The following is a 17,660-nucleotide window of genomic DNA, read 5'->3' on the forward strand; positions in this document are numbered from 1 at the left end:
TCTCAAATTTCACTTTGATAATATTAGCAACAAATAATGGCTTACAAATGATTATCAATACATTTATGATAAAATAACATAAAAAAATGTGAAAATAATACAACATAGCTGTTCTTTTATACACTTACTACAAACAGCTAAACATGTTCTCTGAGCTCTCAAAAAAGGGAAGAAACACTTGAAATAAACGATTGAAGTATCACAAAAATCACTCTCCCAAATACTTTTGAAGGAACACAAGGTTGTTTTACCTGGTTGCTCTAAATAACTGGCTTCCAAGGGTCACTGTTGGGGTTCCTTCCCCCATGACCGTCGTCAAGTTCCTCTCCTTCTCAAGTATACGATCAAGTTCCATTACCACATAACTCATTAGTGGTCTCCTATCACTTGAAGGTTCCACACATTGAAGCATCAACTGTATAAACTCTTCCATGCCTTCTGCAGTGAAGCTACTCCCCAATCTGTGGTCGACGATGCTGGAAAAATTGGTGTAGTCTTGAGTATTTTGCACCTAAATGAAAAGATAAGAAATCCGTTTTAGCTCAACACTGGTGACAATTGACTGATGCCTCACTAGCTGCAAGCTATATTGATTTCTGAAGTATGGACATGGTTAAAAAAAAATTGTTGGCATACAAAAGAAGCACATGTATGCTTCTTTTGAGCGCGCGCCCACAGTGAGATGATGAAAATCTGTGGCAATTATATTTTGCAACAGCAAGACAGTGATGAAAACAATCTTTATTCCCAATCCTGCCCATCCGCAGACATTCGCTAATTCAATCTAGTTGAACTAGTGAGAAATCAAACGAGCAAGTTACTTCAAAACATAAACATCACAGCATAATCTAAAGTGATGAAGACTGGTAAACTTACCCACTCGACCAGATTTTGGCTCGTCTCTGGAGATGGTTCTGTTGCTTCCTTGCCGCTTAGCAACTCTAGAAGGAATACACCAAAACTGAATACATCACTTTTTTCAGAAAATTGTCTGAACTCTCTCACCCTGCATTTGTAAATGCCATATGCGTGAAATGACAAACTATAATGCGTTAACAGCTGTATAGAACAAGGAAAGTTGAGGAGTAATACTCCGGGGCAAGAAATATCTCATCTGCTGTCACTTGTGTAGATGGGCCTGCAATATCAACTCTTCCCAGGAAATTACGAAGTCCTGCATCTGCAACTTTAGCTATGAAATTTTCATCCACGAGAACATTGGCTGTTTTGAAATTCTTGTGCAACAAACGGGGAGTTTGAGAGTGAAGGTGAGCCAAACCTGCAGCGTGGGATGAGATAAATGAGGTGGCATATGCACATTGAGACCATTCATACATGGAAAGAGGAACCTTTCACAAATATTAAATCTTACAAACTCAAAGCATTTTGCAAAACCAATATTGATATTCCTTTCTCCCCCCCCCCCCCCCCTCCCCTTTCTAGATTTTTGTACTGATCACTGGCATTGTATATAAAGAAAAGAAAAACTGATACCAGGAAAGCCAAAATGCTCACTGATTTTGCAGAGGATCACCTTTAGCAGCCCCAAGAGCGATTGGAAGTCTATTCTTGAATTCTAGCTTCCCCTCCAAAGTTTGACCAACTCCTGCAAAGAAAACATCATGACTCTATTGTAACTGAGAATCAACTATTATGGATACAGGGTCTGTATACATGGAACCAAGGACAAGATAACAAGAGGAAACTGTTGGAAATGGCAATGTTGCATATCACATGATAATGCATGGAAAATTTACAGCTATATGTCTCATGGATGCTTAAATGGACAAGAGCAGTATAGAAACATAATAAACAAGAAAATTCTATACAACATACAGATCAAGTAAAAGTGGTGACTGGATAGAGAGTTACCATACAAATGATTGGAAACACTCCCACTAGAGATATACTCGTATACAAGAAACTGCAAGTTATTTTCCTGGCAGTAGCCCAAAAGTGTCACAAGATTCCGATGCTGAATAGATGACAGGTAGCGCACCTGATATTCAAGAAGCCAGTCCTGTTAGATCAAAACTTGGACAATGTGACAATAGAGATAATATAACAGGCATGCATGAATGACTATCAAGGACAGCATAAACGAAATTCATAAGCTAGTTTTAGGTTCTTATAACAAAAGAACTCAGATACTACACAATTGAAGATGAGTTGTCCAGCAAAAGGATCGACCCATATAAATTGGGGGGGGCGGGGGGGGGGGGGGCGGGGGAAGGCTTCATTGAATAGCTTGGAGTTATATTAAGGCAATAACCAGGCTATGGCATAAAACAACATGCAATAGATTAACTTAAGAATTAAGAGGAACAAAAAGCTCAAATGATGTATGTAATAAGTATTTAAATTTATTATCCATTCATCATAAAATTTGGCGTGCTAAGCTAGTATCACGATCTCTGCCACTGTTCATGGCAGCATTAATGATGAAAGGAAAATTGGAGTCGTTCATTAGGAATGTTTCACCTGTATGACTGAAACTCGATTCTTTCAGCAAGTGATGCTTACCTCATCAACAAATTCCGGACTAGGAGCTCCAGGTCTCTTTTTGATGGCCACAATCATCCCATTATTAAGCAAACCCTTGTATACCTCCCCAAATTTTCCTAACCCGATCAAATTTTTCTCACTAAAACCTTTCGTGGCCAGACCCAATTCTTCCATCTCAAAACGCCTTGCTTCTTGTGATGACAACTCGATCCCTGCATGCCTTCCTACTGCAGGTAAACAGAAAAACAGCCACATTTACCATTTAATCACTTGCTTGCGAACCTCGCTTGAAAGATATATGATACAACCGTTACCTTGAATAGATGTTTCAGAAGATCCTGTCTCAGAAGTTCTTGACACAGTCTTTTTGTGATATAAGCACCAAAGAACAAAAATAACTACCCCCGCCAATGCCATGACTCCTGCAGCACCTCCCAGTATGGCTGCAAGAGTCCTTGACATTTAGTATAGGAACCACTTCAGCTATGCTGTAAGGTTTTAGTCCAATATGAGACAATATACATGGAACCTGGAGGGAAAAAAAGCAGATGAGCAATAATGAAGAAAAGAAAATCCCAGCACAAAAGGACGCAGCATTCGCGGTAACTATGGATGATGGAAACAAATAACACTGCAACATTAGTGCAGGAATTGATAATTCTTATAGTCAAATAGTTGTCTAGTCCCTGAAAAAGATCTTCTTAGGAGTCCACCATAAAGAAAATAACTGTTTAAAAAGTGAGCTAAGCGAAATGTTGAATCCCAATAGCAAATAACCTTTGACAGGAAAACTCCAGGATTCTAATCATGTGGTTAAACCCTTACCAATCAAATCAAACACACTATCAAGTTTATTCAAACCAGCAACTGCTACCTACCAGACTAGCAAAAGAGATGAGAAAAGTGTCAAAACTGAAACCCCTTGAGATTAAAAAGAAAATCTGAAATCTTCTAACCTGTATTCACAGATAAATTGAGCAGCCAGATCCCCAGAAACCTCAGCTTCATTTGCCAATGACAAATGGATCAGTTTTCCAATGACACGATCACCAAAATCAAAATCCACCCCACATTCCCAGCAACAAGTTCTCCAAAAAAAAAAGTAAAGAAAAGAAACCCCAGATGGTAAAAATGAACAAAGCTTAAAGGTCTGGTCTAAAAAGAAACAAACTGCTACTGATGCAGGAAAGAAAGAAAGAATGAAATCAATCAGCAACTTGCTGTACGTTTTTTCTTTAAATTAATATTAAGAAATAATAAAGAAGAGAATCATCGTTGGATACAGTACAAACATTGCCGACAGAAAGTGCCCTCGCGCCGACAACGCGACCAGGGGAGAGATGACTTATTACTACTCCCTCCTATGACTACTCCCTCGCCCTCACTACCAAACTCAAACAACAAAAACCCATTACTCTAAATATTCTAAATCACAAATATTCCTTTACTATACACACAAAAAAAAATCTTTACTTTAATTAAAAAACAAAACCCCATGTTCTTATTCTTTTTTCGTTAAGCTCAGCTAAAGTGGAAAACTCTTATTATCAAGCCCAAAAAAAACACTTGGATTTTTGAAATAAATAAGATTGAACAAGAAACAGACAGAGCTGTTGTTGTTGTCGTCATCATTGTTGTTGTTGTAGAAGAAGTAGTTTATTTTTTGTGTGGGCTGTAAAGCAGTACAATTGTTGTCTGCTACTGCAAGTTGTAAGAGTTTATCTTGAATGTCCTCCCTGTAACAGGGCCATCTCATCTTGGCTGTCTCTTGTCTGTACATATTTACGACATTTACTATACGACAAGGATAACGAACATGAGATAAAAGATAGAGAAAGGACAGAGAAAACCTTAACGTGTTACAAGAGCATCTCCAAGGGAATATACAGAGCTAAATTGGTAATAAGATTTTTTAAATAGAATAAATATATTATTTTTTATATATGTATTTTAATGGAAAAAAACTATTTAATAAAACTAATTGTATTTTAATATATTTAATATTGATATAATTATTTATTAATAATAACTAATTAAAACAACTCTAATCAAAACTTTTTTATATATAAAAATCTATTAAATAAATTTTTAGCTCTTTTAACCAACATATAATATTTTTCAACTTAGAAATGCTATTTTGGATATTCAATATATCTCTCTTTGAAGCTATAAAAATAAGGGATAAAAGCTAAAAACTTTTATTCTTTTTTAAGCTTTTATTTCTGCTTTTTCATTGGAGATGTCCTAACATAAGTTTAAAAATTTTTATTTTATCAATTTTACTTTAAATAGGATAGACAACGGTATACAACATCAGTCATTTATTATTAGTAATAAACTCAAAAAACAAAACTAGATAACTGATAGGTTGTTTAAAACTAATTATCTACTATTATTGAATTTAATTATAGTATTTGATTTTAAGAATTTATATATTTGAAAATGTTAAAATTCAAATTATTTTGTTTCCTATATAACCCTTGTTATATTCATTTTATTTCTTCAAATGTTTTTTTTAAAGAATGTTAGATGGGTATTTTGGAATAATTACTTTTAATATTAAATTTTTTTATTTGGAATTGTAAATTAGAGAAGCTCGACTCTTATTTATTTTTGTAGCTTTTTAGAGATTGAATTCAATTATCTAGTATTATTGAATTCGTTTGGTTTTAAATCAATTAATAAATAAGTTAAATTTACATGTTTGGAAAAGATAAAATTTAAATCATTTTGTGTTTTATATTACTCTTGTTACATTCATCTTATTTTTTCAAATGTTTTTTTTTAAGAATGCTAGATGTGTATTTTGAAAAAATTAATTTTATTATTAAATTTTCTTATTTGAAATTGTAAATAAGAGGAGTTGACGTCTGATTTACTTTTGTAGCTTTTTAGAGATTGAATTTAATTATCTACTATTATTAAATTTAATTATAATGTTTGATTTTATTTCAATTAATAAATAAGTTGAATTCACATGTTTGAAAAAGATAAAATTCAAATTATTTTGTTTTCTATATTACCAGCATTATATTCATCTTAATTTTTCAAAGGTCTTTAAAAAAGAAGCACTAAATGAGTATTTTGAAAAAGTTAGTTTCAATATTAAATCGTTGTTATTTGAAATTGTAAATAGAGGGATGGACCTCTAATTTACTTTAGTAGCTTTTTTAGAAATTAAATTCCATTTAGAATTTTAATTCTTAATACTCAATAGGCTTCCAAACATAAGATTTCATTAAAATCTGTTAATTAAATTTAATTCAAAGGGTTCCAAACATATTGTGAGTTAATTAATTTATGGATTATTAGATCAATTATTTTTATTAAAACAATATTTTTTTATTTAGAATTAGATTGAATTTGATTGAATTAATAAAATTAATAAAAATCTAACTAGATTTTACTAATTTAATATTTTTTAATTTAATTTAAAATCTAACTTATCAAAGGATTTAATAACTATTATAAAGAGAGAGAGAAATATAAAGGAGAGAACTGAGAACAGATTCGAAGCCACCAGCCAGCTAGGTTAACATTATTACTACTTCTTACTTAAAAAAATGCCATATTAAATATTAATTAATATTTTTAATTTTATTTATTATTGCTGTCTTCTCGTTACAGGTATAACCAGCAAACGGACTCTGGGTCGTCGCCAATTCATAAGTTAAAAATCTGCGTTGGCGACGGTTACTTTCAGAAAACATCTCCATAAACATGCAATGATGGTATTTATTTTCAGCATGATAAACTATTCAGACGATCATTGTGTTAGGATCGCAGGTGGTCTGATCTTTGCCCATTGGAGGCAAAACACAATATTTAACGTCGTGGTTCAGTACTTGTTACGTCCACAGTGCAGCCAATATTATTATAGGAGAGAAAACAATAAAACTACAACAATGGAGGAGGGAGGAATCATCATCTCTACTCGACTCCCAACTCTCTCTCACTGCAGTGCTGCTTGTGGCAGCCGCTGCTGCTGCTGCTCTCTGGCAGCTCACTCCTCTTTTTTCCTCTCTTTGCTTGGGTCTATTTAGAGGCTAAGATGGCCACAATGATGGTATTTATTTTCAGCATTTACCTTATCAGCAAAGTATGGAAGGTTATCATGGGGATGCTTCGCAAAGTACCTTGCAAAATAGCCTCTAGTCAAGCTGCATTCAAGAATGCCAGTATATAGGTTTCTAATCAAATCGTGGATGGATGAGTATAGATGCGCAGACTTAACCTGTTTGAATACAATTTAAAATAGCAGCAGTAAGATTATTAATCATAAGGAGTACAGACAGACCTTACGTTCATCAGCTACAATTGGTAGATTGAGACGATATTGTGCAGACATTGCAACTTCAATCTTCTCACCATTGCCATTTTCTGTTTTTTTTTCCGAACATCTGTAGCATAAATCTTTAAAAAGGTTACAAGAAATATATATATATATATATATAATATTAAGACTATAATGCGCTGGCAGGGAACTTGTTTTGTATGTGCTTGCGAGGCCCTTGGTTCAGCAGCAACCGTCATCTTGTATTGATTTTTGCCTTGTACACCATTTCATTAAGGATAAATGTTTGGCATTTCAGGCCAATTGAAGGTAAATTTTATGACAAATTCAGAGTTTTTCAAGTACCCGAAAGTAGGTAAAAGCATAAACCATAGTGGAAAAAAATTTTCTTCATCTTTTACTTGAAATATAAATATATGCGTGTGGCTAGCGCATAAGACAATAACCAAGCACAAATAAGAGAATTTAAACCACATTGGATTTACGAGCAACATAGAATTTGAAAGCCTTAAACATATGACAAAATCAAGTGCACTAAAACTACCTTCCTGGGGAATTGAGAGTTCGCATGCATTCAAGATTTACATTCATGAACGGAACTGAAGAGCCAATGAGCTCGTGGCATGTCCTCCCTCCCCAGAAGAGTTCTTTGGTTCAAGTTTCTAACTATTATTAATGAAAGAGGAGGAAAAATGGTGCTCAAAATTGCGCAGAAATCAATTAAGTAAAATACGATATCAAGATCTGTCCAGAGATGCTTGGAAGCACAACTGTCAACTGCATACAAGTATTTGATCAATTAGAGCTGGAACGAGGCTGGATTGGAACAGATATGGTGGAGAAGAAAACACATCTTCCAAAGACAGTGTCAAGAATTAGCAAAACCCTGCTTTGCCTTGAGGACGAGCTCTTCAGTTGTGGTGCCAATAATCTCATTAGCACGTTTTAGCCCAACACAGAAATATCGTCCGAGAGAATCCTGTATTCAAATTTACTTCCTGGTCAGAGGAAAAGATAACAACTTGCGTGCACGGAAGATAGCATGGAAAATTCATGCTTACGCCTAAGACTAGTTTTATCCAATAGCAATAATGTTCTCAAAATTCAAAAATTTCTATGCGTGACATGGTTAGTGTGCATGATTTTCAAAAAGGTGTCTCCCAAATGTACCAAGTCCAGTTTAATGCTTAGCCAAATGCCGATTTAACTTTTATCCAATCATCTTTCAGATATACAGGTAGATTTCTCAGGGGTCCTGTATTTTTAGTCTCCGTGGAAGCCATTTGTTGCCTCAACAAATTGAAATACTCGGGTAGCAGAAGCTTTTGACAAACTTATTTAGATGATGCAAAAGATGCCTGCTTATCCAACTGGTCCTTATTGGATGTCTATATGTGGAATGATATCAACATCAATTAGCTAAGATAAAAACTGTAAATTCCGATTTCGATCTATCAAATTCAGTCAAGAGAACTGTTTCTTACCCGAGCAACAATGCCCAGCTTCTCTAACTTTTCAACTGCATCATCCACATCAAAATTACAGCTCTCACCAAACTCTTCTTTAATCAGTTCCTCGCAACGCAAATCCAAATCCTGTTTCACATTATAACAAAGTTATACCTAAGAGACAGTGCAAGGGAGATTTTGTCCTCCAATGATCAAGATTCAAGAACAATAAACAAAAATAGAAAGAGGAAGAAGTGGTCCATACCTGCCTAGTAGCTTTGCCTTGTTCCATCAATATAAAGAAGGAAATAATAACCTCTTTGACCTGAAAAATGAATTAATTTAAGCATCTGTTACTTTATAGTTAACAACAAGAAGTCCCCAATCCTGGATCATTCACCAATAAGACACTGATTACTTCATACATATCTTAGGGAGCACTTGCTCAGTACTTCTGGAGTATATTCTCCCTCCCTCACAAAAGTGGGGTTCACAGGCTGCCAGTATACTCTTGAGCATCAATTTGGTACATGCTTTAGAGAGAGAGAGAGAGCAATTTGGCATCTTCTTTCATTTAATATGTAATCATACTAAAACAGCCCATGCACATGAAAAACGAGAGGATTTGTAAAAGAAAAGGTGATAGTTTGAATCATGATCACCAACTGAATCTCCAGTCCTCCTTTCCCTCACTCCCATGTCCAAACTCCTCACCCGAACAAGAATATTAATTAGTCAACTACATGTTATGAATAGTTACAGCTATCTTCTTCAGAAGTTACTGTTAATAGAACCATTGTACACATTATATAGCTCATTGAAAGGAACAAAAAATAAATTCTTGCAAAGAACTAAAAAGTGAACATATTGTAAAGTAACTAGAAAAGAAATCATGAAGCTTGAAGCTCACTTCCTGTTGAATCACATCATCACACAGGTGAAGAAGAGTACCCCTTCCACTATCTAGTTGTTTATCATACATGGACTGTGTAATCAAGTTTTGATATGCAGCCAAATTTTGCTGGAACCTGCAGGTAGTTGAAAAAAAATTAGCCGCATCAGTAATTAAAAAAAAAAGTTGAAGGAATGAAGGACATTTAAATCTAGAAAGAACATGTCATGTGACAGACAGAGGAGACTAGCTAAGTATTCAGTCTTGAAATGGGAAGCAGCAATAATGTTTGCAGTGTGCAGTCAGGATAACAAGATTTTGGTGAATGTGGCTATGAAATCTTAAAAAGAAATTGGAATAAACTCGAGCTTGACATTACAACGAGGGAATTTACGACAAGTCAACCCCCTCCATTGATGGAATGGATACCCCAAATTATGCGCGCTCCTAAAGCATTGCATAAATGAAGTGCCAAAGGTAAAATAGCAGTTTGAAGAAAATTGGTCGACTGACCCATAGTTTTAAAATGTTACAAATCCCCAAGAAATTCTGCATAGATTATCATAGCAATTATAATGGGAGAATAAAATAAGACTAAGACCAATGGGCGTTTAGCTCAATGGTACTCATTCTTATGAATATGGGAGAGTTGGTGATGAGGAACCAGCCACAAGATCGCAAACTAGAGAAAAACTGAATATCAAGGTAATGGTGTGGCACACAAGAAGGAAACTAAAATAACAAAGTTGAAGTCGCATTTCTTTCTAAAACATATACTCTTAAAAAAATCTATCTTGTGGAACTGCATCAGTGGGCAGGTCTCACATTTGAGTCCTGCTCTTGCCACCTAAGAACCAAAGAAAGAAAGGAAGGATGGTAACATGTAACAAAATGTTCAGAATCAATCCAAATCATCCAGTGAACCTTCATTAGATCCACAACCAATTTGCCACATGCATAGTGATAAAAATGAACAGCACATAATGATATTCTAGGAATCAAAAATGGTTAAAAAAAAGTAATGGGAGAGAGAGAGAGAGAGACTTAACGTGAAGTATGTTTTAGCACAGTAACCAACAACTGTGGAAAGGACAGCAAAAATGACCCAAAGATCAGCCTTGGGCATTTCGACTGAACCAATCACAGCAACCTGCAAAGAAAGACATGTTAAGTACATTTGAACAAAATAATTGAAAGCCAAAGTGCAGTCAACTGAAGCAACTTTATTCATGAAACTCACTAGCCCAACTACAGCAGAAACCAGGAACTTGACCCAGTCCATTGGAGTTAACCCAGGGTTCTTCTTTTCAGGCTGTTGAAAAAGAGAGGATGTACATGAAGTCAGGTGGATCTCTTAGATATGGGGCAGCAAATACATACTAGAATCAAAAAAGAGATAAGCGGAGAGCAGTTAAAATCTCACAAGAACTATTTCCATATCAGCCATTGGAATGTTTTTGAAATGTTTCACATATACCCCCCGTTCAGTTTTTGATTTTGTGGGTGCCGGCCTGGAAAAATGTCATCAATGCCAATAAATTAGATATGATCTTTTAAGGATTGGTTTCCATGCAGAATGCTTCGAAGAACAAGTTTGGCATTCCATCTCACTCTCCCAACAGATAAAATAAACAATACATTAAATTTAAGGAATATTGTGTGTGCACTTACATAGAAGTGTGTGTGGTTGGGTGGGTTCAAGGAATTTAGGGGGTGGCCTCCCCCAGCAAATTTTAAAAAATTTAAGAAAATTTAAAAAATTTCCCAATGTTGCATAAAATTTTAGATAAATTCTATGAAATAGGCCCCCCAAATGCCACATCCTGGATCCATCCCTAAGTGGGTGGGTGGCTAGGTGTGGGCATGCATGTGTGTGTATGCAAATGTTGTGGCAAATGAGTCATTTCGACATGAAATTAATGGATCCTTATTGGTTTCTTAACATAGATCTAAAGGATGGTGAAATGAAACATCAATGTGAAAAGTAGGTTTCTTTATTTCCTTTAGCAATATAGGTCGTAAAGTTTCAGAGAGACAATTTAGATAATTTTTCAGATAAATGAAAATAAGAAATACCTGTAAACGACTATGATCCTATCAAATGTAGGTTCCTGTATTGTAGTCTTGCTCAGCAAATTGCTGACACTGGAGGAACAAGGAAGAAGTAGGAATGTCATAACATAGGATAACCACAAGTGATTCAATACATGCAACTTAAGCAAGCACACACTTCTCAGGTGTTTGTGTCATTGTGTATGTATAATACTATAATACTTGCCTTTTGGCATTCATTATAACATTTTTTTTCCCATTTTGTCCGAACAAAAGACATAGTAACTGATTGGATATCATAAATACAACCATGATTGATTTACTTGGTCATATAACAACAGACACAGATCTGGAGCAAGAATTTCAAGGTTCAAACTTTTGCTTAAATTCAAGCATCTTGACCAGAATGTAATTTTTGGCTTAACTATAGTATACTTGCAGAACTAAATTATAATTTATATGAAGTGATATTTAAGTCAATAAAGAGATTTAAAAAGCATGACCAGGAAAGATGTTAATTAAGTCAATAAAGAGATTTAAAAAGCATGACCAGGAAAGATGTTAATTAAGTCAATAAAGAGATTTAAAAAGCATGACCAGGAAAGATGTTAAGTGCTCATCATAAGTTTCACTTTTCTCAAACTTCCGTTCATGAGCATGGAAGAGAGGGGGGGTTTATTTGACAAAACACAGCATACAACCTTAAATCCATTTTTTCCAGTCGGAGTCTTTCAACAAACAAATCATCCTGATCAGCTTCAGAGTTAAGGTCATCATCCTTCTTTTGATCATTCTTGCGCTGTCCACTTGACTTTCTTGCAAAAACAATATCTAGCCTGCAAGCACCAAAAACCCGGAAAGAATTGAAAAAAGATGAGGAATACATAAAACAATTTAAATTGCCAGGCATGAAGGGAACAGTGTTCATATTGAAAATAATTTACATGCCAAATGTCACTTTTCAAACAGTCAGTTCAAGTTTAGGAACATTAATGGGAAATAATTGCATGTCTCCTGATTACCATTATAAGCTTGTAAGGAAAATGATCATTTTTTTAATTTCATTTGATATGGTTAAATACTATTCGTGCATTTGCCTATAGAAAGATGCAAACTATTTTAGATCTACTCCCTAAAATTATGTCCAGTCATATATTAGTTACAACAAAGTTTTTACATCATCGGCAGGAAATTTCTTACCGGGTTACTCTTAAAAGAAATCCCCAAAACCGTCCAATCAGCATGTCCACTTTCTCCATGAAAAAATAATCTGTTGTTCTATCAATTCCAATCCCACGCCGAAAGATAATGTACTAAAAATAAGTAATGATAAAGATTAGTTTCCTTGGATGAAATATAATAAGAAAAGAAAACTCAATATCTATCATAAGTGTTGTAATCATCAATTTAAGACCTATCTGCACTTCATTTAATACATTTCCATTCACTAAAGAACATTCAACCACAATAACATTGGACAGTCATTAAGATCATGAAAGTTATTGCATCATATGGGTCAATATTGGTCAAGTGAGTGAGCATGCATCATTCGTCAAGGTTCTAGTTATCAAGAAAACTGAAGTCAAATTCCCTAACCTATGTCGCCGATTAAAGCCATTACCTTCTTAAAGACCCAAACAAGTTGAAATGAACTATTTGACGATAAGCATAAGATAAAATTAAGAAACAGAGGACCCTGCATCTAAAATTTTAACAAATACAAAAATAGATAAACAAAAGGTATCCTTGAAACTGAAATTGCTTTGGATATTTTTTCTTTACAGTGTGGCTCGTTTCTGCCTGGTGTATTTGCTTTCAGAAGGAGTATGATTCATTTTACGATGGTAGAAGAGTTCACTAGAGTTACACTGAGCATGTCACTTCATCAGCTAAAGATCCTAAATTCTAACAGTTCCATCTGATCCAGCATCATGCAAGGCCAGGAAACAGCTTTGGTTCCAAAAGCAGTGACTTTCTCTTTCGCATGGAAAAGAAAATAGCACAATGTGGCAGAAGCAAAAAACATGAGATTTGGATACCTACAACTGAAAATGTTTTAAATTATCTTTCATTTCACAACTCCAGGTAACAACAAAGTCAATTGCAAAATTATGCTCTATCGAGATAAGGGAATTAGAGTTTAGAAAGTTGCTGCAATATGCCATGGCTTGAGCAAATGGTTTAGGCAAAGTTCCAAGACGATAGTGAGCAACGCGGAGCATTAAGCGTGAAAAATAATAATTAACTCATGGCAGCTGTTTGAGACACAAGTCACACAAAAATGAAGCGGCATTGTTAAGGCCAAAATTCACATGAAAGTATGGGCTCTGGTAGTGCAATCCCCCTTCATGGTATAGTGATCCACAACTGATTCGGATATTTTGAAACTTTTATAAGACTTATAAATATTGTTTAACCTCAAACTTTCACGGTTTGCATCAATTATTTCTTAAATTGCAGTGAAGTGCAAAGTGCAAGGCCTAGTGCAGAAAATCAAAGAAATTTAGAAGTTGCAATGGCATATATATTGAACAAGATTGCATGCAAGCATAATAAGGAGTGTTTGGTATTGCAGTTGCTAGTGCTTTTCACTGGTTTTGACATGTGACTAGGAGCCAACCATTCCACATGTTGCACAGGCATCAAGAGGCCACAACAACAGGGAAAATTTGTGTTGATTGATGCTCACAAAGGCAGTCATGTACAGAAGGTTTTCAAATGATCAGCGTTGTTTAAAGTTCAATTTAGTGCAATACCTTATCAGCAAAGTCAGGGAGGTTTTCACGGGGATGATCATTAAAGTAAGCCTTCAAAAGTTTCTTGTCAAGCTGCACAGAAGGAAAAAAGAAAAAGGATAGTGGAACAGAAAATTTGAAGATGCATGAAAATATCCATGGAACACACCAAAAAAAAAAGTCTAAGCATGCTTGCATCTCTTCAAAATGAAATTACTCAAAGGCATGTGATCACAAACCTTGGACTCGTCAACTTTGATGGGAAGATTTAGAAGATATTGTCCTGAGAGTGCAACATCAATCTCTTCATCGGTTGTTATCTTGAAGTTGCTCTTATCCATCACCTTTTTATAAATCAAGCAGAAAAATAAATTGACAGCAGAATTATTTACCATCTTGATTTGATTCTCTGCTACATCTTGTCTAACAACCGAATCGCCTCTCTTCAATTTATTATAGTTTAAAGTTGCAAAAAAGCTCTAGCTTTTGTTTTTCTTTCAGAAAAGAAAAGGTCATCCTACTCCCTTCTTAACCATGACAACAACTAGTGTTACTTGTTTCATTCCATGCATGTCCAAACTCACCCACCCGACATGAAGTAACAACAGGTGCCAAACCTGAAATAAGTAAGTCAAGAAATTCTGTTCAAGTACATCAATTTCCTCAGGAGATAGATTCTGCTGCTCCAATTTCTTAGCCCCAGACACAGGGTCAAACAGCGAATACAATTGCTGGAGACAAAACATAAATGTGAAAAACATCTTGATTTGACAAAGCTATTGCAGTGTATAGTCTGAAATGAATAAAAACAACCAAAAAATAACCAGTACCATCAAATCCTCAAACTGCAGAAGATACCAAGCTCGTATGGTGTACTCAACTCTCTTACATAGTTTCAGAAACTCAGTCCTGTCAGAACCATGTTCTGCAACAAAAAATGTTGAAGTTTTTTTCAGAATTCTCATGTCAGTTGCAAAGATTGAGTCCGTTACTAATTAAATTAAACATAAAACAGATTCACATTCTCTTTCTTTCCCTTTCACATTCACATTCACAATAGAAGAGAAACAATCTGAAATCTGGTCTAATGGACCCAATTGTCAGAAATTTGAGAAAACAAAGGAAACCCACAATTCTATTCTATATATCTATGTGTAAAAAGAAAAAAGAAAGAAACTTGAGGAAAAAGATGATACATTACATACCAATGAGGTTGGCCAAGGTCATGATGAGCTTTGGTTTCAGAATTGGAATCACTGATTCCCTTTCCAATCTTATCATCTCCTTCTTCTTTCTCTCCATTGCTCCCTCAAAAACAAAACAAATCCAAACCCAATTCTTCTTCAAAAACCAGCCTTGTTTCTGGGAATTTTAGAAAGAAAGTAGCGTGAAGCTGAGGAGATTCTAATTTCTAGCTTTGTATGAAAACAAAGAAAAGGATTTTTTTTCCAAAACCAAAGACCAAAAAAAAAAAAGTAAATGAAGGGTTTGTTTCGGTTATGATTTGATGACTGAATCACTTCAGTTTACTTTGTGTGATCCATTAACTTTTCCTTCATCTCTTTCACCACCTAGACCAGCCCGTCCTCTTCGGAGGGAAATTTCATTTATTTTTATTTTTACTTTTACTGTTTAGACTAGAGTGAGGGACTCGATTGAAACAATTCAAAGAGTATAGGGACGGATGCGGGATAAGTTAAGTCTGTCTGTACTCTGTCGGATGTCGGTGGCCCTTCCCCTTATGTTTGTACTAGTTTTACTTCGCCACCTGTGTTGTCTTTGCAGCAGCGGGAGGAACTTTTTATTTAATTATTGTTACAAGGGTGTAAAAAAAAACCGGCTAATATGAAATATTTGTATTATCTAACTTAATTTAGATTTTATTTGAAATTGAGGTTAAACTGCACTTTAAAAAAAAATTATTTTTTAGTTTTAATTTAATTTTTTTAATTTTTATATCATTTTGATGAGAAACATTAAAAAAATTAAAAAAAATTATTTTAATAGATTTTCAAACTAAAAATATTTTAAAAATCAACTTTTAACACATTTTCAAACAAACTCTTAATCTATTAAAGTGAGATAATATAGCTATTACATATAATAATAAGTTAAAAAATCTAATAAATAGATATCAAGACTCAGATGATGGGTTAGAATTTTTAAAACTCGGTTAACCTGACTCAGCTTATATGTCTTATATTTTATTTTTAAATTTGATAGTTTGTGGATTAAATATTTATTTTTATTTTATTTATAAATGTTTCAACTTCAAAATTCTGATTAGTAAGCTTATTATTAAATTTATTTAACGTAGCAAAAATAGAGGTTTTGTCTCTTTACTGGAGGGGAGGAGGGGGTAACTAAAATTTAATGGTGATATAATGTGTGAAAATTGGACTTAACATTAGAGGTGTCATGATTTCAACAATCCAAGTTTTAGGTAAGTCTTTAAATGCAAACCTGTGAAAATTAACAATTTAAGCCTAACGCATGGATATCTGTATTATTTATAAAACAAATCTAGTCCTAGCCTGATACGATATATCTAACCTGCTCGGGTCAAAAAAATTAAATGGTTTGATTTATAATTTATAAAATATTATAAGTTAGGTTGAATGTAATTATAAGTTCAAACCCTAGCCAATTATATCCATTGACACTCGTATTTAGTATTGATAGACACGGTTACAATAATTAGTGTCTTACCTGGTAGAAAGTTCAAGTAAGGGATTATCGAATCAACTTGGATCATTTTTTTTTATCAAAAACAATGTTATTTTTTCAAAAAAAAAATTGGTTTTGACCCCATTGATTTTGAACAGGTCAATCATATAGTGGATTAATGCATCAGGTCACCCAGGTTTAATTAAGTCAATGTTAAAATCGGTTCAAATTAAAACCTGGACATATCAGGCTTTGAATCACATATTTGCCAAGTCAACCCATCAAATCATAATAGGTTTGGTAACTAAATTTTTTTTTTATATAGACATAGTTCACTTCTCGTGCTATGACGTAGGTTGGATTGAAAAAAATTGAACATAAGAAAAGAATATCCAAGTTTCTAGGAATTCTTTGATATTATCATTAAACTCAATCTATCAAGTGAAACTCCAACCTCCAAACTCGAGTCATTGTAACTAAATTCAGTCCAGCATACCAAGGCTTTAAAAAATCTACCACAACCAAACTCTCCTCGTCGAAACCAAGTTTGATCATTTTTTGTGTTAATATCACGACAATTAATTATTTTCTTTCACGGTTTTCTAGCAATTATTTTTTTTTAATTTAGAGATTGAAAAATAAATAAAATAAATTATTGAATCAAAATAAAAATTATTATAAATTTAAAATAAGTTATGAATTTTATCCGTGTTTTAATTTAAAGCTTGATTTCATATTTAGAGCGTAAAATAATGTAATTCAAAGAAAAAATAAAAAAAATTGGCAGGAGATTCACTGAGCAGTGGCTGACCTTATACCTTTTTAGTTTTTGTTAATGATTATAGACATGGTGTCCTCTTCTTCTTCTTCTTCTTCTTTTAATTTCAAAAGGTTTTATTTTTTGTGCTTCCGTTTTTCCTCATGTTTTTTTTTTTGTTATGATAAGGTGTTTTAAACTCTCAACGTATCCCATTAAAATCACTTGATAGATACATGTTTCCTAAAAAATAATAATTGTGGAATATAAATATATGTAAAATCTAGAAAAATGAGTTACATTTGAAATT

At 34.0% G+C, this 17,660-nt stretch overlaps 2 protein-coding genes across 3 annotated transcripts; both read right to left on the bottom strand.

Moving 5' to 3' along the window:
• Positions 1–4,325, bottom strand: LOC7462449 (receptor-like protein kinase HERK 1). 2 transcript variants are annotated; one of them, XM_052450893.1, is made up of 8 exons: positions 3,462–4,325; positions 2,820–3,034; positions 2,524–2,729; positions 1,873–1,999; positions 1,535–1,606; positions 1,093–1,279; positions 877–1,006; positions 1–511 (listed from the first exon to the last, which is right to left on the bottom strand). In XM_052450893.1, the coding sequence occupies exons 2-8, from the start codon at positions 2,965–2,967 to the stop codon at positions 248–250; spliced, it is 1,134 nt and encodes a 377-aa protein (XP_052306853.1). In that variant the 5' UTR covers positions 2,968–3,034; positions 3,462–4,325; the 3' UTR covers positions 1–247. The 2 variants fall into 2 exon arrangements, with proteins under 2 accessions (XP_052306853.1, XP_002303015.1); XM_002302979.4 differs by having other exon boundaries at positions 2,524–2,732; positions 3,462–4,321.
• A 2,930-nt stretch (positions 4,326–7,255) lies between these two features.
• LOC7462450 (uncharacterized) lies at positions 7,256–15,518 on the bottom strand. The gene is made up of 15 exons (XM_002302980.4): positions 15,132–15,518; positions 14,757–14,851; positions 14,544–14,657; positions 14,166–14,270; positions 13,948–14,019; positions 12,392–12,504; positions 11,893–12,027; positions 11,216–11,284; positions 10,563–10,650; positions 10,380–10,451; positions 10,189–10,289; positions 9,158–9,275; positions 8,513–8,572; positions 8,284–8,394; positions 7,256–7,778 (listed from the first exon to the last, which is right to left on the bottom strand). Exons 1-15 carry the CDS (start codon positions 15,226–15,228, stop codon positions 7,668–7,670), a joined length of 1,461 nt encoding a protein of 486 aa, XP_002303016.1. The 5' UTR covers positions 15,229–15,518; the 3' UTR covers positions 7,256–7,667.
• Positions 15,519–17,660: the final 2,142 nt, after the last annotated feature.

This window comes from Populus trichocarpa, chromosome 2 (assembly GCF_000002775.5).
Source record: "Populus trichocarpa isolate Nisqually-1 chromosome 2, P.trichocarpa_v4.1, whole genome shotgun sequence".
Classification (NCBI taxonomy): Eukaryota; Viridiplantae; Streptophyta; class Magnoliopsida; order Malpighiales; family Salicaceae; genus Populus; species Populus trichocarpa.

What these genes read in the sequence shown, in the direction of transcription:
- LOC7462449 (XM_002302979.4), bottom strand. Translation starts at nt 2,967, where the DNA reads ATGTCAAGGACTCTTGCAGCCATACTGGGAGGTGCTGCAGGAGTCATG. An exon ending in CGCTCTTGGGGCTGCTAAAG is followed by an intron (nt 1,280 to 1,534) that starts GTGATCCTCTGC and finishes CCCACGCTGCAG; the next exon opens with GTTTGGCTCACCTTCACTCT. An exon ending in GAGATATTTCTTGCCCCGGA is followed by an intron (nt 1,007 to 1,092) that starts GTATTACTCCTC and finishes TTACAAATGCAG; the next exon opens with GGTGAGAGAGTTCAGACAAT.
- LOC7462450 (XM_002302980.4), bottom strand. Translation starts at nt 15,228, where the DNA reads ATGGAGAGAAAGAAGAAGGAGATGATAAGATTGGAAAGGGAATCAGTG. An exon ending in CTGGAAAAAATGGATTTAAG is followed by an intron (nt 11,285 to 11,892) that starts GTTGTATGCTGT and finishes TTGTTCCTCCAG; the next exon opens with TGTCAGCAATTTGCTGAGCA. An exon ending in CTGATATGGAAATAGTTCTT is followed by an intron (nt 10,452 to 10,562) that starts GTGAGATTTTAA and finishes CTTTTTCAACAG; the next exon opens with CCTGAAAAGAAGAACCCTGG.